At 39.8% G+C, this 24110-nt stretch overlaps 1 protein-coding gene across 1 annotated transcript in view; it reads right to left on the bottom strand.

The window, feature by feature from the left end:
- The window catches only part of LOC134799367 (tubulin polyglutamylase TTLL5), a 47607-nt gene that overhangs the window by 4993 nt on the left and 18504 nt on the right, over positions 1-24110 (bottom strand). Inside the window, exons 2-18 of the mRNA XM_063771776.1 lie at positions 22799-22938; positions 21702-21809; positions 21154-21318; positions 20037-20216; positions 18029-18174; positions 16166-16383; positions 13655-13868; positions 12512-12768; positions 11665-11864; positions 10643-10715; positions 9682-9823; positions 7599-7797; positions 6743-6917; positions 5130-5273; positions 4498-4654; positions 1940-2106; positions 351-536 (exon numbers count right to left, since the gene is read on the bottom strand). Coding sequence (XP_063627846.1) covers positions 351-536; positions 1940-2106; positions 4498-4654; positions 5130-5273; positions 6743-6917; positions 7599-7797; positions 9682-9823; positions 10643-10715; positions 11665-11864; positions 12512-12768; positions 13655-13868; positions 16166-16383; positions 18029-18174; positions 20037-20216; positions 21154-21318; positions 21702-21809; positions 22799-22938 — 2871 coding nt within the window. The remainder of the gene's footprint in view (positions 1-350; positions 537-1939; positions 2107-4497; positions 4655-5129; positions 5274-6742; positions 6918-7598; positions 7798-9681; positions 9824-10642; positions 10716-11664; positions 11865-12511; positions 12769-13654; positions 13869-16165; positions 16384-18028; positions 18175-20036; positions 20217-21153; positions 21319-21701; positions 21810-22798; positions 22939-24110) is intronic.

Below are 24110 nucleotides of genomic sequence, written 5' to 3'. Positions count from 1 at the left end.
CAGATGTATGCAGGTTTCCTCACGATGTTTTTCTTCACCGAAAAGCTAGTGGTAAATATCAAATGATATTTCACACATAAGTTCTGAAATACTCACGACCACGAGCCAGGATTTGAACCCGCGACCTCCGGATTGAAAGTCGGACGTCATATCCACTCGGCCACCACCGCTTTTCATCAGAAAATTACTAAAGAAATATTTTTTATGGGTTTTCATGCCGTTCGTTATTCAATGACAGGGCCGGCAGCTGACTTTCACGAGGCTTCATGATACCTCACCCACTTAACGTGTTATCATCATGGAAGGACTGACTAACGGATTTTGGGCTTGGCCCGAGGTCTAATAGGTACCTGTATCTCCTGGTGTTGATGGGTGCAAGGCAGGCGAGGTACTTGAGCAGCGTGTGTCGGCCGGAGCCGTTGAGTTTGGCGGGGGGGAGGTCCACGCAGTACGGCGCTCGGGTGTCGCTCAGGAATAGGGTCACGTAGTGCTCCATCTTCAGGTGGAGGAGGAGCACGTCTTCTAGGTCCGCTTCGCTGTGAAATAATTAAAATGTTGTTACAATTGAGGGTTTTTTTTACTTTTTTTTAAGAGGAATGAAACGGAGTGATTGTAAGACCAGGGACTCCAAACCCCGGCCCGCGACGCGTTCCAATCCGGCCCGCCGACACCCAGAGCGAGTGCCCACTGTCCGGCCCGCGGGAGCCAGGCCAGGCGTGGCTCACTCCGTGATTTCGTCGCTTTGCAACAGGTAGCTAAAAGTACATCCGTTCCACACCAATTTTGGTGGCTAGCCATAATAAGCCGCGCCTGGCGCTGTCGCCACCTAGCGGCCATATCCGACCTGATCGTAACAGACGCGTTTTGTTAGAGAGTGAGTCTTCTGTACCTAGTACTATTATTTATTCTGTGCTAGGCTCCAGCATCCATTGAGAGTGGAACTGTTCCTAACAGCAGCAACCAGACACCCTCCCCCGGCGCAAAAGCCGACGGTGGCCCGCACGAAAGTTTCTGAGGGGCAATATGGTCCTCAGGTAAAAAAGTTTGGAGACCCCTGGCTTATACTCGTACAAACGACATGTAATTTCCCAGGCATCGACCATCAACTTGAAATAATATATTGTTCAAGAATAGCAAACGTCCAATTTTATTCCAGGCCATTTATCACTCTAAGCTGCTGAGCGAGGACGATTGCGAGGAAAATAAGCAGAGAAAATTAATTAAGGCAATTTTACTGACCTGGTAGAATAGAGGAACTGGGGCCAATTGCATAACAGACTACAACTAATATTACAAGCGGAACTCCTTTTCTAATTTCACTTATTAAATAAGGAGTTCCGCTTGTAATATTCGTTGTAGTTTGTTATGCAATAGGCCCCTGGTGTCGGAAACCCAATTTGTCCTGTCCTCGCTGTCTGTGTATATGTCTGTCTCCCGATGGTGCAGTCAGTGCTCTAATACAAGTACGGATATAGTGCATAATTGTTTTCCATCGTATTTCCTCGGAAACGTTCGTATTTGTCATGCTACTTCAGTCAACCTCAGTACCCGAGACTGACTGAAATAGCAAGATACGTTCGTGCGTTTCCGTGAAAATACGATGGAAAATAACTATGCACTACATCTGTATCCACTTTTCTATACATCTAGTATGGTAACGGTAGTGGTACTTTACTCAACCTCGTAAGACCCACCATAGAAAGTTTTCCAATTTTTAATTTGAACCTTGTTCTATAAGTAAATTGGAACGAATTTCGGTTGTTTTAAAATGCAATGAAAGTAATACTACTTTATTTGTTCCATGAAAGGTTCAAATTAGATTGCAACAAATATGTACATTTTAACGTACATTTAGACTCACGAGATTAAGTTGGGGCACTTATTGTATATTTTACCGATGACTGTAGCATATACTGCTTGGTTAAGATTTAAGACTCACCTGGCAGAATAAAGGAACTGTGCAAAGTTGATGTTAGACACACAGTTCTCTCTGTCTTCGCTGTCGGTGTACAAGTCCGTCTCCCGATAGTACATGTAGAGGAAATCGTTCAGCTGCTTGGCGACGACAGCGCAGCGGTCCTTGTCGCACATCTTGATTGAGGGGCCCTGGGAGCGAGATACACTTATTAAAGATACTATACTATGTGGCCTAGCCAACTAACAATTCGCTGGCCCAATACTACAGAGTTCTGTTTCACTTTTATCTAAAAATTGAACTTGAAAATGTAACATAGAACTGTGTAATATTGAACCAGCCAATTGTTTAAAAGAAAACGTCCATGTCTTTCGTGACTTTAAACATCACTACACTTTATAAAACAAAGTCCCCCGCCGCGTCTGTCTGTGTGTATGTATGTTCGCGATAAACTCAAAAACTACGGATTTTCATGGGGTTTTCACCTATTAATAGAGTGCAAAGAGAAGCAGTTAGCAAGCTGAAAACCTTAACACATTCATTGCCATTGCCACTAAGTGCTACGGGTTACGCTCTTAGCTCGTAGCCACGTTTTCGCCGTATGGAGCGCGTAGTAATAGTATACCCGACTGTCGGGTTCTTGGCCCTGAATATGTAAATTTCGTGGAGGAGCTGTGGTGGTGTAGAATGTTGACACAAAATATACACAACGGCTGTAGAAATAAAAGGCTGCTATTTAACTGATCACCAGATTTAGTAAAATTTAATACCAAAAAAATCAATTTTACCACCCTAAAATAATAAATGATCACCAATTTTATTACATTTTACTATCGTATTAAAGGAAATGACACCAAACTAATCATTATTAACCCAAAAACAGTAAATGATTACCAAATTTCAAACCCCATTTTAATGTGAAATGATAACCAAATTTTTACATCTTGCTATCCTATTAAAGAAAATGACACCAAAATAATCATTGTAAACCCAAAAATAGTAAATGACCACCAAAATTGTAACCCGATTTTAATTAATAATGTGGAAATATTTAATATATCGTTATCCTATTAAATTAATTAATCCACTTCGTCACCATTTTCTAGCAGCATTTTATTTCTGTAACAGTCGCAGTTCTAACCTAACCTTACCCATTTTTCTAGTAGCATTTCGTTTCTGTAAGGGTCGCAGTTGAAACCTAACCTAACCCACTTTTCTAGTAGCATTTCTTTTCTGTAAGGGTCGCAGTTCAAACCTAACCTAACCCACTTTTCTAGTAGCATTTCTTTTCTGTAAGGGTCGCAGTTCAAACCTAACCAAACCCACTTTTCTAGTAGCATTTCTTTTCTGTAAGGGTCGCAGTTCAAACCTAACCTAACCCACTTTTCTAGTAGCATTTCTTTTCTGTAAGGGTCGCAGTTCAAACCTAACCTAACCCACTTTTCTGATAGCAGTTTGGTTCTGTAAGGGTCGCAGTTCAAACCTAACCTAACCCACTTTTCTAGTAGCATTTCATTTCTGTAAAGGTCGCAGTTCAAACCTAACCTAACCCACTTTTCTTGTAGCATTTCTTTTCTGTAAGGGTCGCAGTTTAAACCTAACCTAACCCACTTTTCTAGTAGCATTTCGTTTCTGTAAGGGTCGCGGTTCAAACCTAACCCACTTTTCTAGTAGCATTTCATTTCTGTAAGGGTCGCAGTTCAAACCTAACCTAACCAACTTTTCTAGTAGCACTTCGTTTCTGTAAGGTTCGCAGTTCAAACCTAACCTAACCCACTTTTCTAGTAGCATTTAGTTTCTATAAGGGTCTTAGTTCCAACCTATCCTAACCCATTTTTCTAGTAACGTTTCGTTTCTGTAAGGGTGGCAGTTCAAACCTAACCTAACCCACTATTTTAGCAGCATTTCGTTTCTGTAAGGGTCGCAGTTCTAACCTAACCTAACCCACTTATCTAATAGCAGTTTGGTTCTGTGAGGATCGCAGTTCTGACCTAACCTAACTTAACCCACTTTTATAGTAGCATTTCGTTTCTGTAAAGGTCGCGGTTCAAACCTAACCTACTTTTCTAGTACCATTTCGTTTCTGTAAGTGTCGCAGTGCTAACCTAACCTAACCCACTTAACTGACTGATAGCTGTTTAACCTACTTTTCTAGTAGCATAACGAAATGCTACTAGAAAAGTAGGTTAGGTTAGGTAGGTATGCGGTGCGGGGTACGGGGGGTTGAGCGGGAGGGGCTAGTAATTTTGGCATCATTTTACTTTATTTGGTAATATGTATACATTTTTTGGTAATCATAGTGGTTTATTTAGGTGAAAATATCGCATTAATTTGGTCTTCAAGATTTGGTGATCATTAATGATTTTTGGTGATCATTCAATATATTTGGTACTTGAATACAATTTGAAGTGCAGTCGTAATTAAAACGGTGGTACTTTTGTAATTTTAGGCCTTATTTTTTTGGTGTTCAGTAATTTTTTTTGGTAAGCATGATTTTTTTCTTTAGGGTACCAAAGTATTTTTTGGTGGTCATTATATTTGTAGCCGAAATAAAATGACCAGTAAAACTAACTACAGTGCACCTTTACATTGTAAGGCATCCGGAGCGTGTTGGAGGCGCGCTTGAGGAAGCGCAGCACGAGCGCCGCGTGCGCCGCGCCGAGCTCGTTGGAGGGGCACGAGACGCGCTTGAGGATGTGCGTCAGGTACAGCCCGAAGGCGCGGCGGACTTCGCCCATCCTGTTTAAAAAAACAAGCTACTATTACCAAACAAATTTTTAAACCTTCAACTCCCATCAGTCCCATCGTGACATTTCATAGCTGATGATGATCGTAAGTTGATTTGTGAATCCTTTTTAGTACATTACTACAAAGCACGGACAAATAGGGAATGCCGGACTGAGAAACAGGTATAAGGGCCGAGCAAAGCGACACCATTTTATGTACACAATAATAATTCCTATCCCGGTCTATGCATTTCTAGTGTTTTTCTTAAAACATTCATAGAAATACGACCTAAATATAAATAAAAACCGAAAAAAAATGTACGACGGGGCACGTCACTCGCACTCAAGGCGACTTTATACGATATTCTATAACTGGCGCACCTTGCTTGAGCGCAATGTAATAATATTTTCATACATAATTTAAAAAAAAAATGACAAGTTAGTGCCAGGAATAAACAACAGAATATTTTAATTGTTATTATACTCACGTGAGCCTCATTCCGTCGGCGAGCTGTTTCTTAACAAGTGCCTTAGCGTGCCGCGAGTCGCTGGGCGCGGGCGCAGGCGTGTGTTCGGACAAGTTGATGGCCGGCGCTGTACTCGTTATGGTTACAGTCTCGTAGCGTTTTAATCTGAAGCAATTGTGAGGCTTATTGTCATGTTCAAATGTTTTCACTATTGACATGCTAAATCGACTTCCATTCACAAATCCATTCATATGTTCCCGATCGAAAGGATCGATTTGGATCGACTTCCATTCAAATCAGTCAGCTCTCAGAACTTAAGAGGAACGCACGCTTGTCACAGGCCATATTTATTACCGCGTGTAGGTATTCGAAATTTCAGTATAGCAACCCGTAGCTGGTGGTTAAGCCGTGTAAATTTTTTGTAAAGTGTTATTTATACGTGTCAGCTACACGTGTGCAGAGGCCAGCTTCAAACAACGCCGGACGAAGCGATCGGCGCAATTACGATACCGGGTCGCAGGCAGAATTGGGTAACATTTTTTGGTGGCCCATGAGGGGACAGAGCAAATTATAAACAAATAATAAAACCCGTTATCAAGCTTCACAAAACTAACATTACAAAAATAAGGTATTTAGAGTTAGACCAAGATAAATCTGCAACGATTTTGATAGCACACGCAGTGCAAGTGTTATTTTAAACGTCAAATTTCTATAAAGTGATGACGTATAAATAACACTTGCACTGTGTTTGCTATCAAAATCATTGCAGACTTATCTTGGTGTAACTCCAAGTAGTTTGTGGAATTATTTAACGCTCATAGCCACTCACATGATTGATATTTTTCGGTGACCTCTATTTTTATAATAAAATAAGGGTGACAGCTGGTCTGGTGGTGGCTGGCTGACAGGTGGACGATGAGACAGTTACCAAAAGCATGTGGGTGGATATAGAGCTAATAAAAAGTCGTTACAAGGTACTCCAGTTCCTCTTCAACCAGTTTTACGCTTTATTTCTCTTAAGTGTAGGTTATAGAGCTCCACGTTGTACAGTCAGCAGCAGAAGTTGCTAAGCGGGCGAGGTGTTCAAAATGATCTTGACACGACTTTATTGTTAAAAGAATAAGAGCGTGTCAAGGTAATTTTGAACACCTCGCCCGCTTAGCAACTTCTGCTGCTGACTGTACGTGTTGAGGTTAAAGGTGACTGACCAGCCGGCCAGCCCCTTTCCCAGCCAGCGTCTTTTCTGTGCCACGACACATGGCTTCATAAAGTAATAGTTAATAGTTTTTAGTAATTAAGTTGTTTTGCATGTTCTTATCTTGTACTTTTCAATGCCGTGTATGTTGTGGGTATGAATAAAGAAATTATCTATCTATCTACCTCATAGACTTGGAATCCTCTAGACGGAGTTAAGAGCAATTATTTCATGAAACCGATGCTGCCAAAAATACTGGGGTGCGGGGGACGAGGTGATATTTTGTAGCGAGTCCCGTGCCGTGATTGGTCCGTTCAAAGACACGGACGTCACACAAAGACACTTTGACTCGAAAATGGACTAAAACTACCGTATATCTCTGGCAGAGGGGGTAGCGCTACTATGCTCAAGTCTGGAGGATGTCTTGTCTGTGATCTACCTATTCGGAGTGGGCATGGGCTGCGGCGCGAGGCTGGTGCTGGTGGCGGCCGTGGCGTGCGCGAAGTGCGGCAGCACGTGCGCGTGCACCAGCAAGTTGTAGTTGTGCGGGACCACGTTGTAGGGCACGTTGTTGTTGAGGGAGGTAGAGCATACTGGGATGCCGGAGACGGGGTCTGTGGAGAAACAGTTGATTTGAACACCAAAGAGAAGATATGAAATGTCTATAAGTGTCGCCATCTACTCGAGTATAGGCCAATGGTATGGTGCCATCGCTCGAAAAGATACCTTTACCTTATACCATACCTTTCGCCTATGCTCGTGTAGATGGCAATACTTTTTGACATTTAACAAATATAACACATATCAATATCAGTGAAGGAACAAGGATCAAAGTCAAATGGCGTTCGTTTTAATCAGTTGTCGAAAGATGGCAGTAAATTTACTCTGGCTACATAAATTACTTTGACAATCCGCCTCTATACTAAATTCTCTTTGGTTACACGGAACGAAAACTTACGGAAGGTGTAACAAGAGTATAACCATACTTTTTACGAACACTTCTACTTTTTTTTTTTCGGCGAAGGATAACATCGTGAGGAAACCGGACTAATCCCGATAAGGCAGTCGCTGTCGTAAAAACTAGTGCCTACGCCAATTTTCGAGATTAATTGTCAAGCGGACCCCAGGCTCCCATGAGCCGTGGCAAAAATGCCAAGATAACGCGAGCTTCTGAGCTGAAATTCTGAGCTTGTACTGAAAAAAAAACTAGTGTGCCCACGTTGTTAACTGACAACTCGTAGCCCTTATTGCGAAGGCATAAGGTTCAACAATGAAGTCTTGTGATTAGTACTGACCGAGGTACTGCGCGTACTTCTGCCAGCTGTTCTGGCTGGGGAAGATGCGCACGAACCCTCCCCGCCTGGCGTACTGCGCTCGCACCGCTCGCACTAGACGCAACTCTTCACTGGTCAAGGCCGCTGGCTCGGTTTGTCCGCTGGGCTTGTTGTTCGTTCGGCCCGCGCATACGTTCTCGGCGGAATGGACGCGCCGACACTGTAACAAATCCATACTATACTCTGTATCTTTAGGTACTTAGATAATTTGTATATTTTCGGGTAGTTATAACATTTATTGATCACTGAAGGACCTGACTTTAACCTACATTATTCGATCATGTAATGTCTTCATCTACCCTCAACTGGTTTAAGTAGCCATTTGAGGGTAGATTTTGTTTACTTTTTTTTTTTTTTTTTTTTTTAATTTATTATTTAGCAGGACCTTTATACCCTTGTATACATCGGCCCTATCATGTCCGTTCCTTATATCTCCAGAAATTATGTCATTTACATCTATATAAGTGGTTATTTAAAATAAAAATAATTATAATCTATTTGTTGAGTATAACTTCGGCTAATCTATATGCCATTTGTGCCGTGTCCGATATTGGGTTGCTAAGGATGTGTATAAAGGCACCGATGTCATATGGCATTAGATTGGCCGACGTTATGAGCGCCTCCCTAAGGGCGCGATTTCTACTACACTCTACAAGTATGTGATAGACATCTTCTACTGATCCACAGATATCGCAGTTAGGAGAGTCGATCTGTTTCATTAGAAACCTAAATTTATTGAGGGGCACGTGACTAGTTCGCAATCTATGCGCCGTTACAACAGTTTTTCGACCCATGTTAGCATTAAGGCACCAAGGAATCCGCGGAGGTTCACTTGCTATGGCCTTGTACCAAATTCCTTTTTCTTTAGAGCGTTCGTTAAAATATTCTTTCCATAGCAACTGGGTTGTGCTCCTATAGCGGCCAAAAACTTCCAAATAAGACGGTCTAATGATCGTTTCCTTTCCGTCCACTGCAGCCCGTCTAGCCAGCCGATCAGCCATCTCATTACCGGCTAGCCCGATATGAGAAGGAACCCACTGCAGTCGCACTGTGCTATTAATGTGCTTTAACAGAAGGATTTTTTCCAAGATTTCATAAACAGTAGGTACCCCTCTGTGTCCACGGATCGATCTCGAAATGTGTTGTAATGCGCTCTTACTGTCTGAACATATTACTGCTTTTCTAATTTGTCTGTTAGAAATATAGGAAAGTGCTTGCGAGATTGCAACCAATTCAACTGTCATCACACAAACATTTCCTACAACCTTAAACATGTTATCCTGGTCACATAAAGGATTACGTGGGTCAAAAAAAGCGGCTCCTTTTCCAAGGGGACTCTTAGACCCATCTGTGTATAAAAATTGCCAATCCTTATAGTTTAGACGTAACTCCTCCAACACATTATATTTAAGACAGTTATATTCATAAGTATTTTTAGAGTCCCTTATGCAGTCTAAATTGGAGGTAACCAGAGTGTTCACATCTATATTTGATACCCACGTGTTAAGAGAAAACATTTGTAGGCGGTCAGATGAGAATATGGTCTCGTCTGCAACGTCCCTACTAGCGGTAACTAGAAGAGGCGGTTTTTTATTTACCCAGTACCTATTCTGATTAAGCAAGGTTAAATTGTGAAGCTACTTTTTTTTTAATACCTAAAGATACAGGCTATATAATATCATAAATGCGAAAGTGTGTCTGTCTATTAGCTCTTCACGCTTATACCGCTGAACCGAATTAGTTGAAATTTTGTATGGATATAGTTTATGGCCCGGAAAAGGACATAGGATAGTTTTTATCCATTATCATCATCATTTCACGCAGACGAAGTCTCGGGCAGAAGTTAGTTCTGTATATAAATAACTAACCTAAAACCACATGTTCAGCTTTGTACCTGATATGAGGTCTCAACCGACAAAATAAAATTACTCAAAAGATGTATGCCGTGGCTAGTAAAAATATGGGGCGACTAATTGGCGCAGTTGGTAGGATAAGTACTTTAATTTCACGTAGTTACATTATTAGTGATTACAAGAAAACGTACCGCTCCGATCCTCATCTTGAGCGAGTTCTGCGGCGCAGCCTCCGTTTTCCCCATGGACACGGCCGGGAGCCCTACTAGAGTCAGCGTGTCAGCTAACAGAGCTGATTTGACGCGTGCGTCTAGAGGACTCTCACATGCTAAGCTATGGGAAAACAAATCATTATTGATGACAATGATGACCAACAAAAACATAAAAATCTAGAATAAATTTAAAAGTGGAAAAAATCCTGCCTTTGGTGAGACTCCGGTAGCCGTTTAAGAATTGTAGCACTTTTACGGTAGATGTCGCTAGGGTCCACTTGACCCATATGGAGGAAAGATTTGCTGGCTATGGATGAGGTCTTGGTGCTTGGTAGCTTCATGTGGCAGAGCGCTGGAGTATCGATCCAGAGGCCGTGAGTTCAAGTCTCACCCAAGACAGGATTTTTTCAAATTTTTAATTTATTCTAAGCTTAATTGCATCGTTCGCAGACGTTTCTGCTTGTTAAAAATTTAAATTAAATAAAATCAAGTTTTTCATAAATCATATTTTGTAGTACCTAAACACTTTTATCCCTTTAAGCCCTCATTCGCACGAGCGCTTTATCAACGCGCGTTAAAACAGCGTTTGAATGACACAAATGGACACAGCTTGGCAAAAAAAAAGTGGCAACACTGTAGTGTCCCGTTTCCTTATATAATATGGTTTGAAAGGGACGACACTACAGTGTTGCCACTATTTAATTTCTACTCTTTTTGCCAAGCTGTACAATCTGTACATGTGTATTTATTCACACGATGGCGGTGGCGCTTTTTATCAAGCGTTGTTGGATTTTCGATTTTAAGCGTTGGTCGTTTAATCGAATTCAGCGTGCGAACGGACTAAAGCGCTTTTTAAACGCGCGTTGAAAAAGCGCTCGTGCGAATAAGGACTAACAGAAAATACACAGCAAAATAAGGACGAAAATTTATATGTACTTGCCTGGGTGATAAGTTGATCTCAAGAAGCCACGGCTTCAGCATATCGTCGATGAGGATATCGTACCCGAACAATTCTGGAATCAATTATGGACTTTAATTTTATGAATCAAACCAATATTAAATCCTTTATTTAATATGGGTTTAAATCATATACAGATGTAGTGCATAATTGTTTTCTCGGAAACGTTCGTATTTGTCATGCTACTTCAGTCAACCTCCGTACTTTTTGTACCGACACTGACTGAAATAGCAAGACACGTTTATACATTATCGTGAAAAAACGATGGAAAATAATTATGCACTACATCAGTACTAACAAACAAAATTATATACTGACTAGCGACCCGCCCCGGCTTCGCACGGGTTACACAAAACCGTAACAAATTATACACTTAAACCTTCCTATTGATATATGAAAACCGCATGAACATCCGTTCAGAAGTTTTTGAGTTTATCGCGAACATACATACACACAAATAGACAGACGCGGGGGACTTTGCTTTATATGGTGTAGTGATACCCGTTGTGTAAAATGTTGTGGCGGAAAATCTGCAGCATCAGCGCCATCTACATCAGTTGTCAAACTTCAAGCACGAATTTTCTTAAAAAATAAATCATGATTGTTTCTATTCTCTTACCAAAGCAGTTGAAGAAGTTATTAGGCACGAATATCCTGGCGGCGGCCGTGATGGTCTGCGCCGAGGACAGGATGGGCTTGACTACCAGGTCCTCGATGGAAGCCATGAGGGCTGTTGTGTTGCGGCCCTGCTTTCATACATAGCCTGACAGAGCGAGACCATCATATATAGCTATCAGTGTGTCTCTCTCTTACCAAAGCAGTTGAAGAAGTTAGGCACGAATATCCTGGCGGCGGCCGTGATGGTCTGCGCCGAGGAGAGGATGGACTTGACTACCAGGTCCTCGATGGAAGCCATGAGGGCTGTTGTGTTGCGGCCCTGCTTTCATACATAGCCTGACAGAGCGAGACCATCATATATAGCTATCAGTGTGTCTCTCTCTTACCAAAGCAGTTGAAGAAGTTAGGCACGAATATCCTGGCGGCGGCCGTGATGGTCTGCGCCGAGGAGAGGATGGACTTGACTACCAGGTCCTCGATGGAAGCCATGAGGGCTGTTGTGTTGCGGCCCTGCTTTCGTAGGTGGCGCAGTAGTGCGGATAAAGTCCATTTGTGGCCGATGTTGCCAGCGTTTGGGTCGTCGCATCTGATAAAAATAGATTATGAAATACTTTTTGATTAATATTTTGATATGATTAATGATTATAAAATGTATAGTGATGTTCAGAAAGTCGTTTAAGATAAATTGTGTACCACTAGATATCTACAGATTAAGCTGAGGTCTTTTTAAACCCATTTAATACCATTGTAGATCAGAACAACATAAGTCTAAACGCACTTTAAAAAACGAAGTACTAAGCTTATAATAATCAAAAAACCTATTGAGCGTCAAGGAACTATTGTCTACTCATTAAAATAAAAATAAAATAAAAAGCCTTTTATTTGTGATCCCTTAATAACATATTGTAAATAGAGATTGTTTTGAGTATTATTTATTTTGGGAACAAATTCTAATTTGAGATGACATTCCACTTTGTTTCGCCTACCCTCAAAACGGACAAGGTACAAATGTCTATATTATAGTCTAATAAAACATGGTCTTCTCTTCCCACAGTGACACAGGCCTATGTCACAATAACATGGCCGCTATATATAGCGCTATCGCATATTATCATTTAGCGCTGTCGCATGATGACGTAGGCTTGTGTCAGTTAGGTGACCTAGAAAAGACGGGAAGAGAGTACCAGGCGGAGTATATTATTATACCATGGTCTATATGTAATCTATACTCACTTGATATAATCCGTATGATATTTATTAATGCTATAATTGCACAGATGCATGCACGGGTTCCAGAGATTCTTGTTCGTCTTATCATACTTGACAGTCGCGAACCGCACCAAGCCCTCCTCATACAAGTATATCAGTAGTGGGTCTATGGACGTCACGCACACATAGAGGCGGAGGTCGCATTTGTGCCCGCCTATGAGGAGTGGCTTGTCTATGTATTTGGCGACGACCACGTTTTCGCCTTTTGGGATTTGTTCGGGCTGAAAAAGTAAATTAAGTGATAATCAAACTCTGTTGTTACAGTTCATTGAAAATAACTTGGTTTTCAACTTTTGCGCTTCATCCACGTAATCATCACCACCCTTCTTCGTACAGATGTAGTGCATAAATAAATGAGCATGGCTTATTGGAATTTGAAATTTCATTGTGCTGTGTTTTTTCTTTATAACTTTTGAATCTTCTTTATTAGTAATACGAATTCAAAATTAGTTACTCTGCATTTGGCGTTGAAACGAATGTGTAGTGCAATAGTGCTAACCACCAATTGTTTTTATTAATCTGTATTTCTTTTGTATCTTCTTTAGTAATACGTATTCAAAATTAACTACTCTGCCTTTGGCGTTGAAATGAATGTGTAGTGCAATAGTGCTAACCACCAATTGTTTTTGTTAATCTGTATTTACTGGTGAGAACCTGTAATTGGCTTTTTGTATCACATTTATGAAACCTATTAACATGTTAACAGCTGTTGGATCTCCGAATAGTAATAAATAAATAAAATAAAATAAATAAATAATTATTTTCCATCGTATTTTCACGGAAACGTACGAAAGTGTCTTGCTATTTCAGTCAGTCTCGGTACAAAAAGTACTGAGGTTGACATTGACTGAAGTAGCATGACAAATACGAACGTTTCCGAGAAGATACGATGGAAAACATTTATGCACTACATCTGTATATGGGTAATTTTATAGACATTTATTTTATAGAGAAACGGATAGCACCAAAAGGTATTCAAATATTTTGTTAACATTTCTCTCCCGATCTACAAATACTAGTATTAATCATTATTTGTATTCCTGAAAGAACCTAAGAGCTTACGAAATATATTTTATTAAAAAATAAGTTCGCATAATAAAAACTTACAGTATTAACAATATAAATCCCCCGTCCCCTACTAGAAGCGGCCGGCTTCACAATCCACGGCCCCTTGGTCCTGTAATGCGCCGTGCACAATTCCTTGAACTCTGCCGGCATGAGAAACGTAGTGGGTATGAAGTCGAAGTGCTTCAGGCCGCGGAAGTATTGCATTTTCTCTATGTTCTTGAATAGCTTGTCTTTGCGTGTGAGCTCGTATGATCTGAGGACAAGAGAGGTCGATTAAATATTCATGTTTAACAAATTAAAAAAACCGGACAAGTGGGAGTCGGACTCGCGCACGAAGGGTTCTGTACCATTACGCAAAAAACGGCAAAAAAATCACGTTTGTTGTATGGCAAATAAATAAAAAATATATGGAGAAGTAAGTCGTCTCGTAATATTTTATAGTTTCTGCTACATAGTTTTTATGACGAGTCATCGGAAACCGTAAAATAAGTCAGTTATGCTTTATTTTATTCGTTTAAAGCTTTTGTGTGACTTTGATAAATACATGAACCACTACAAAAAAGTTCAAATTTATTGGAGTTCTCATAAAAAAGTATATTGGAGAATATAATTTACTTCAAACACGCATCGTCATTGGTAAGTTTAAAAACTGCCCCAAAAAAGTCTGCGATAACCATAAAAAACTCGATGCCTTATTGCCTGACTCATAATAGGTATATATCTTGATAAATAAAGTACTTCGCAGTTCTTACGTTAGAATGAGAAATTACTTTTTCACGGCGAGCTTTGTACAGCGTTCATGCTTAGAGAACATTACGGCGAGAAAAAAGTTAAAGAGTGTAACCTACTTTAGATGTAAAAGCTAGAAGTAATGCTATAAATCAACTTATCTCAGGTTTGCATGCAAATACATCATTGTTATGTTGTATGTTACTAAATGCATGAAGTAAAAGTAGACATATTTAATAAGTAGACCATTCTATAACCTGGACGAATACTTTGGTAAGATATTTCATTAACATAGACCTTGGAATTGCATTAATTTTATCTTGATTTTTATTGTTCTGGACTGTTATTATTATTGTTTGTAGAATCTTCTGTTGTGTTGTATTAATCTGTATAATTATTCATTATTATTCTAATCGAAATGACATTATCAATTTTATTATGTGCTATTTATTTTCTATATTTTTGACATGTTTTAAAATTACTTTTTTTGTTTTAATTTGTTTGATACTGTGTAATTGTGTATCCACTACTGCATGGACTATTCCTTATTATTAATAAAGATATTGAGTATTGAGTATTGAGAACCCATTGGATTCGTTGGTTTTAAACTTTCTGTGCCCGAGACTGTCAAAAATTACAATTTTATTTTTAATTAAACCATTTTGTAATGTTTTTTTAACCCTTTGAACGCTACGCCTATCGTGTGCGGCGCGTCATCACGATACGCGTACAATCGTGATACAATAGAAAGCTTTTCAATCGAGTATCGTGTTTAGGCTTCATATCTTGCTGAGTGGCCTAAGTAAGATAAGACATTGAAAAAGCTTGATTATATCACTATTGTATATGATACTTTTTCTATGAGTCGACTAAAATCAAACTTTTTCTACTTATAAGTATCTACTAGAAATGATGCTCGCTCGTTCATGTTTTTTGTTCATAGTTTTGTTTTTGCCCTCTTGACCACCGCGGTGACACGTGATTGGTCAAATTCATTATAATAATACACTAAAGTGTTTCGTATTGAAGTAATTTTCGTATCGTATGTAGCAGAATCATCGTCACAGTGTGGCCATTCTAAACCTTACCTCGGTAAGTGGTTGACTCGCTGCCTGTCCAGTAACGCCTGCAGCACACCGAAGGGGATTGGGGAGTCAGACCACATCAGGGCCCAGTCGGAGGCCGAGGGCGTCGCCTCGAGTAGCCCGTGCGCTTGCAGTAGCAACGAAACCAGGCGCCCCCTTTAGTAAACCACAGATATAAGTTACTATGATAGTATTTATAAGCGCAGAAAGGGATTCTAAAGATTAAAATAAATTAAACTGTGATGAGGTTAAGTAATGTTATGATTAACTACAATACTTTATTTACCATAAAATTAATTTCTGCGCTACATCATTGTCATTATAACTCATACATGTGGTAATACTGTTTCCGAATTTACGTTTTAGTAAGTGATCTTGGTACAAAATCTTACCTCGGGAAGTGGTTGACCTATGGTACGGCGAAAGCGAACTTAACACGACAGGTTAAGGGTGTAAACCGGACCACATGAGGCTAGTCTTTTACGTTGGGCTCAGCATCTTAAAGACCGCATTCGTAACTTAGTTTCTGTTTGAATTTTAGTGATATTGGTACAAAATCTTACCTCGGAAAATGGTTGACTCTCTGGTAGTACAAAAGCCATAATAAATCGTCAGGGTTTGGGAGTAAACCGGACCACATTTGGTTGAAATCTTTGGTGTCGGGCCTGGCATCACAAAGGCTTTATTCGTAACCTGGGTTCTGTTTGAATTTAAGTGATCTTGGTACAAAACTTACCTCGGAAAATGGTTGACTCGTTGGTAAGGCGACAGAGATCTTAGTACATCTGGTTTAGGGTGTAATCCGGACCACAAGAGGTTGACATCTCTGGCGTCGGGCACGGCCTCTACTAGACCATGGGCTTGGAGTAATCGGTGGAGGAGTTTGGTTTCAGTGTTGACTAGTTTGTATGTGATTTTGAGCAGCCGGGCGGGCATGCAGTTGCTTTCCAGGACCTGGAAGATGCGTTGGATTAGCAATCCGAGTAACTAAAAGATGTTGAGGTATTGGGGTCATTACCAAATTTTTAATAACAGAAATAACTTTTTTGAGTAGAAAATCGACAGCGCGTAACAAACAATGCGCGTGATAATTTAACATAATCAGGGTGGCAAAAATATGTTTGATATTTTTGTTCTTTTGGAACATTAAAATGATGATTTAAAAACAATTTTTTTTACAAAAAATACATATTTGCGTACCAAACTGTAGCTATAGTTTTGGCCACAGCGATAAAAATATCTCCCGCTACATAATTGTTTTCTAAACTCACAAACACCTTAAATCGTGTCATTATAAAATACCTATAAAGATAAGTAAGAACTTTAAGTATCCAAACTATCTCCAAGAAACTTGACCATGAAAATCCTATTAGCCAAGAGATTATGATCAACAAGTATAAAAACGTCTTAATTGTGAAGGCCAACAATAGGTACTATTACCTCGTGGTCGCGGTGTCAGACAAAAAGTATTGTAAGAAATACAACAAAAAAGTAACAACACCTCTAATAGTTGACTCAATCTGATGTCATCAAATCATTGGTTGCAATAATTACAATTTTAAGGTGTCCGACTATGACTCTAGATTTACGTGTGACCTTGAGTCTAATAAAATGAAACTATACAAAATTGTGACGGTCCGTAAACGAATAAAATGAAACTATACAAAATTGTGACGGTCCGTAAACTTCTTTCGGCTTCATAGGGCCACCACACACTAGCGTCTCCCGAGCGTTGGCGTCTAGTCAACTCTATGGCTGCTGCTCGACGCAACGTTGGCGCAACTGCGCAGCGACGCCATTTTCCATAGCGCTGACTAGACGCCGACGTTCAAAAGACGCTAGTGTGGGGTGGCCCTAAGAAGCCGAAAGAAGTTTACGGACCGTCACAATTTTGTATAGTTTCATTTTATTCGTATACGCGTGACAGTAAGTTTAGAGATTTTATCTATCTAATACCTTTAAACGAGCAATTCTTTATATATATATATATATTTCGGGGATTTAACGGCTCTAACGATTTCGATGAAATTTGCTATATGGGGGTTTTCGGGGGCGAAAAATCGATCTAGCTAGGTCTTATCTCTGGGAAAACGCGCATTTTTGAGTTTTTATGTTTTCCTAGCAAACTCGGGTCTCCCAGATATTTTTCCTTAAAACGAAAACGTTAGTTCAGAAACGAAAGTGTAAAGTTAATTGACATTGCTGTTCAATTAATTTTGTATTATGTAGAAACGGTCTGCAAACGATATCACAATGCTTACAAACAAAGGAAAAGTGAAGATATGGTGGAAATATTCGCTGTCTTTTGGTAAATCTCGGTAGCTCAGCTGGTATCGGCGGCCCGGTGTCCTGGAGTCGCGAGTTCGAGTCTCGCTCGAAACTGAGTTTTTTCACTTTTATTTCTAAGCATAATGTTACTGTTAGTAGAGTTAGACTAAGAAAAGTCTGCAGCGATTTTAAAAGCCCACGTAGTGCAAGTGTTATTTATACGTTATAATTTCATAGAAGTTTGACGTTTAAAATAACACTTGCACTGCGTGGGCTATCAAAATCTCTGCAGACTATTCTTGGTCTATCCATATCCATTTTGCGATCCTACCTTGACGCTGTCCACCTCTTTGACTAGTTGCTCCGAATCGTCGCTATCTGTTGGACTGCCAATTTGTAGATTTGTTACGGAAATTTTCTTATGTATATTGGTTTTTCTCTTGTTTTTCCCTTTGTTCTTTTTGGCCTTTTTATCTTCTGAAAAAATAAACGAATCTGTGAACTTATAATTATTTGAAAAGCAACAAAAACATAGTTTTCGTTTCCTATAAAATTATTATAGTTTTCACGCTTCAAAAAAAACCGTCCAAGTGCGAGTGTAAGCAGGTTCTTCACCATCAAAATTTAAATAATTATCAATGTGGGGAAATATTAGTTTGTGTTACAAGGGATCAAAATGATATATTTCCGTCAAGGAATTCAAGTGTTAACGCCCAAGACGAAATAATTTTGATACCGTGTGACACATACTGCTTTTCACATCAACTATGAGGAAATTGTTAGGTTCCAAAATATGTATTATTAGACCAAAAAAAAAATGTATGCAAGTAAGAAAAAATCGTGTCCTAGAATAGAAAAGTACAACTTTGATCCCTCCTAGCAGGGAAAAAAAGTGCCACTTTGATCCCTCCTAGCGGGGAAGAAAAAGCCCTTTTTCGAAAAGGCTTTTTCTTCCCTGCTAGGAGGGAACAAAGTGGCATTTTTCTTCCCTGCTATGAGGGATCAAAGTAACACTTTTCTGTTCTAGCACACTATTTTTAAATTTTTTGGCACATTATTTTTTTAGCTTAAATAATCTGTTGAAGCATCAGAATGTGTCAACACTAAGATTTTTTTATTTTCCTCATAGTTGATGTGAAAAGCAGTATGTGTCACACGGTATCAAAGTTATTTCGTCTTGCTTGGGCGTTAACACTTGAATCCCTTATTACGCTCAGGATTCTACAATAGAATCCCTCACTACGTTCGGGATTCTATTGTAGAATCCATCGCTTCATTCAAGATTCAATGTACGCCCTTGACGGAAATATATCATTTTGATCCCTTGTAACACAAACTACTATTTTTTGGGAAGCCCGTCATAGGCAAGAACTCTCGTAACTTTAATTACTTATATGATTTCGTACAAACAGCAACACTCCTAACTGAACATCTATGGACCTTATTACAAAACGCATAAGGTTCACCGATGAACAGTTAACAGTGTCGGCGATGGTAAGTCGTACAGACCGGATCCGTTTGTATGACATAATTATTGAAAGACATAATGTAACGATTGTCAGATTATCATTAGTCATAATTCTGAAACCGTTAATTTTTCCGAATTTTCGTAAGGTTATCCTATAGACAGGTTAAGTTAGGTTTGTTTTATGGCAATCCTGAAAAGTTACGCGTTTCTGAGAAAAACCAAATTATGACTAACTAAAATTCGGACACACAATACATTATGACTTAAAACTTTATGGGAAACAATAGAGACCCCGTACAGACACATTTAGAAAGGAACAGCTTCACTCCATCTGCGACAAGTAAGTGGAGTATGACTGTGTGCAAACGTAAGAGTTAGAAGCGTCGAAAGAGCTTCTCCTCTCAAGGCATGTCTTTGACAGACATGCCTCTAACAAAATGTTGATAATCTTTTATCCATTTCCCTCATTTACACATTTGGCTACGTTAGAAAGAGAAACATTTACAGTTGACAAGTTTTTTTAATGAGCGTTTCTTTTATTTTTTGCCATTTTTATATATTGTGACCTTTTTTGCCACTTTTGTGTTATTTCTAGTCAGGATCGCGAGCCCTTTTCATCCTTATAGGAGAAAAAAAGCGTCCTAAAGTTTCCATACATTTTTCAAACTTTCCTTTTTGTTACCGCCATACAAAGTATACGGGGAAATGGTAACACAATAGGAAAAAAACTCTGGGACATTTTTTTATCCCATTAGGATTGAACGAACTCGTGATTCTGAGTAGAAATAACAAAAAAGTGGCAAAAAAGGTCACCATATATAAAACTGGCAAAAAATAAAAGAAACTCTCTAATAAGGGGGTTCATATTTACCGACGACGGGAGGTGGGGGATCTTCCGGTGGCTTGATGTTCGCTGTTGTGTTCTCGATGTTCAGATGTTTCTTCAGCGTGATCTTACTCAGATCGTTCAACACATCCTCTATATCCCTCTTATGCACCGCGTCCCTGCTTTCGTGGCCCTGCTCTTCTATTGACATTGTCTCTGGCAGTTCTGGTTACAAAATACAAGTTCATTTAAGATATGAATCGAAATTATATTAAAATCATAAAGGCGTGCAAGTGCACGTTGTAATATAGAAATCTCGATTAGGTAGTTATACTGGTTATACTACCTAATCGAGCTCAGATTAACTCGGATAGAGTTAGACCAAGAAAAGTCTGCAGCGATTTTGATAGCACACGCAGTGTGTCATTTATACGTCATGATTCCATAGAAGTTTGACGTTTAAAATAACACTTGCACTGCGTGGGCTAGCAAAATTTCTGCAGACTTCTTGGTCTAACTCTAAGAGAGTGTGTGTCATGTATAACAGAGTTACTTAGGGAGAATTTTTTTATTATTTTACTTTATTAGGTATACTTAGTATAAATTATCTCAGGTGATTTTTTCGGGTTCGGACCCTAATCTGTTAAACAAAAGGCAATTGTCATCCCCTACCGCGATGATCACTGGCTATCAAATCGTTATATTGGCGGCGCATTCTTGTAATTGGATTATGAATGGGCGAAGAAATTTCAAATTATAGTAAAATGACAGTGTCAAAAAAAAAATGGTAGAATCTCGACTGAGTAGAAAAATCTCCAAAATCTGACATTGAAAACATACCTGATTCACTGACATGTCGAACGACGTAAGCCTGCCCTGCGAACTTGTTGCTGTGGCCAAACGTCTCCATGACTTCGTGCATTATGTTGTTGGGTTTGAACGTGTGGGGCTCGGGGACTAGTCGTCTCGCCATGTGTTTGGCCGAGTCACTGACAACATACCTGATTCACTGACATGTCGGACGACGTAAGCCTGCCCTGCGAACTTGTTGCTGTGGCCGAACGTCTCCATGACTTCGTGCATTATGTTGTTGGGTTTGAACGTGTGGGGCTCGGGCACTAGTCGTCTCGCCATGTGTTTGGTCGAGTCACAGACAACATACCTGATTCACTAACATGTCGGACGACGTAAGCCTGCCCCGCGAACTTGTTGCTGTGGCCGAACGTCTCCATGACTTCGTGCATTATGTTGTTGGGTTTGAACGTGTGGGGCTCGGGGACTAGTCGTCTCGCCATGTGTTTGGCTTTGTTTAATAAGATAGCGGTGCCTGAAATAGTAATCGAATGGTTATCTTGTTCATTCTTGAGTTCATGAAGTATGGATGAGTATAACTTCTTTGTCTTATATGAATATGACCTAGTTATATAGAAACAAATAATCAATACCAATAAGGTATTTGACTGTATTTAAAATAAATTATTTCACGCCATGCATGAAATAAAGCACCAGATAATTATTTGAAAAACATAGATAGCAGTTATTTTTAAACACAAATTCTATTTAATAAATCGGATAGAAATATAAAAAGTAGTTGGTTGACTGTGACGTCCTTAAGAGAATAAGAGCGTGTCAAGGTAATTTTTAACACCTTGCCCGCTTAGCAACTTCTGCTGCTGACTGCACGCACTCTACACAGTATTATTACACTACCTGTGTTTTGTCCTATGGATTTGGTGGTGGATTCCAAGGAGGGAGTTCGGGAGGCCAGGACACATGATCGGAACACGAGTACCACACCTTTGGAGCCGAGGGGTCCGCCTGAAAGTGCATATGGGTTAGCCAGAGGTCGGCAAACTTTTGATTAGAACTTAGAAGAGATAAACGACAGTTAAAATCACCAGTTTTAGGAATCTCCAAGAGCCACAAATGTTGTTTTCTGTAGGCCAGGAAGTAGGGTAATTCGCCAGTAACTGGCCACCTGTTAGTAACTGGCCAACCTAAACTAAAAATGAATTCTATGCACCTGTAAACAAAATTATTTTTTTTAGTATAAGGTGGCTAGTTATTGGAGGCTGATGGCCAGTTATTGAAATCTTATACTAAAATGAATTCTGTTTATAGGTGAATAGAATTTATTTTTAGTTTAGGGTGGCCAGATATTGGCCGGTGACCAGTTACGGGCGAATTACCCTACCAACAAAGAGCCGCATGTGTCTCGCGAGCCGCGGTTTGCCGACCCCTGGGTTAGGCTATTTAGAAATGATTGGATTTTTATACATTTTGGTGCAGCCGTGCGGTCGGTCACGTCACGGGTGGCGCGCTTTTTGTATGAGGCGTTTTTACTCACGGTGTAATTTCGCAATTTGGATGTTTCCGGGGCACTATAGATAGCAGGTTTTTATAAACATTTAAATCGCACGGGAAGTGGAATCGATTTGATATCTATCTTCCTAAAAAATCTTGCCAGTTAACCCTTTGAACGTCATGCCTATCGTGTGCGACGTATCATCCGGAACCTTGTCGAAATGCGCGAAGGTCAATATTGGGCTGTGGTCGCGCGCGTCAGACGTCTTGTGCGGTCAAAGCACTAGTTTTTAAGAAAGCTACTGCCATCTGACCTTCCAACCCAGAGAAACAAATGATATTTCGTACATAGGTAAGTTCCGAGCGTTTTTCGACTTAAAATACGTGAGTGACCCGTTTTTAATATATTTAATAAGTTCCGAAAAACTCATTGGTACGTGCCGGGGTTTGAACCCGCGACCTCCAGATTCCATCCATCCATCTATCTATGTATAAAAAGCTACCTGAAAGCCAGTCGGACACACATGCCTCCTTATTGTCCTTATCTCTGCCTGTGTTGACTTCTTCGTCATGTGTTCTCATGCTGTCCTGCGTTTGAAGGCCGGAGGTAGACGGATTCGATGCTCCTGATAGGACATGTGGACTGAAAAATGGAAAATTATTATAATATGCATTGAACCTATAGAACCGGCACAGAGAACCAGTATTTTGCGCCATAAGTTGATGGTGTTTTGACCTTAGATGCGGAGCGTGAATCTCGCGACCTAAACGCATAAGCGCCATGAATGTTTACGGCGCTTACGACGTTTTGGTCGTGTGGTACAGGTTGTGATTGCGACAATTTAATTGTTTGGTATGGCTTTTCTCTACAGTAATAATAACTCAATGGTAAGTGTATGAAAAGAGAAAGGGGGGAGTGTTAAAGGTCTATTCCCACTAATTCTAACAGAACTAGCAGTAAAAGTAATGGAAATGGACCGTGTTGAATCCAAAGCTTACTATGTGCGCGGTACCCTTCATAGAGGAAAATTCAGCTTTGTTTCCTTGGAGCAAAATTTTGCTAAATAAAACAACAGAAGAGGGAACAAAAACCAATTTTGCACCCACTACACAGGTCAGAAATAGCTTTTTCACATCACCAATTCGAAAAAGGGCTTTTTCTTCCCTGTTAGGAGGGATCAAAGTGGCACTTTTCTTCCCTGCTAGGAGGGATCAAAGTAACACTTCTCTGTTCTAGCACACTATTTTTACATTTTTTTGCACATTATTTTTTTAGCTTAAATAATCTGTTTAAGCATCAGATTGTGTCAACACTCAGATTTTTTTATTTTCCTCATTGTTGATGTGAAAAGCAGTATGTGTCACACGGTATCAAAATTATTTCGTATTGGGCGTTAACACTTGAATCCCTCATTACGCTCAGGATTCAATGTACGCCCTTGACGGAAATATATCATTTTGATCCCTTGTAACACAAACTACTATTTGTTCGAACTTGTACAAGGAAATTACTTGTAAACTGCTTTGGGTGGTATGGGGTTCAAGCCTTCTAGATTTGTAAACAAGTACTATGTTTTAATAAAATATATTACTAATAAAAATATAGCAGGTAAAGTGTATAGCCTGTATACAATATGTAGGTCAGTTTAAATTCCCTATAGCTTTAACATAATGGTATGGAAACTAACAAGCAATTATGGATCGCCACGATAAGCGTTATTAAAACACATGCAATATGCAATTAGGAGTTGCATGCTAAGTATCGTACCGGTAAGTGTAAGAAAATACATAGTCTCTCTAAGCTAGTCATAGCTT

Source organism: Cydia splendana, chromosome 18, assembly GCF_910591565.1.
Source record: "Cydia splendana chromosome 18, ilCydSple1.2, whole genome shotgun sequence".
NCBI lineage: Eukaryota > Metazoa > Arthropoda > Insecta > Lepidoptera > Tortricidae > Cydia > Cydia splendana.
The sequence above is the reverse complement of the archived record's forward strand: the minus strand, read 5'-3'. Positions and strand labels throughout refer to the sequence as shown.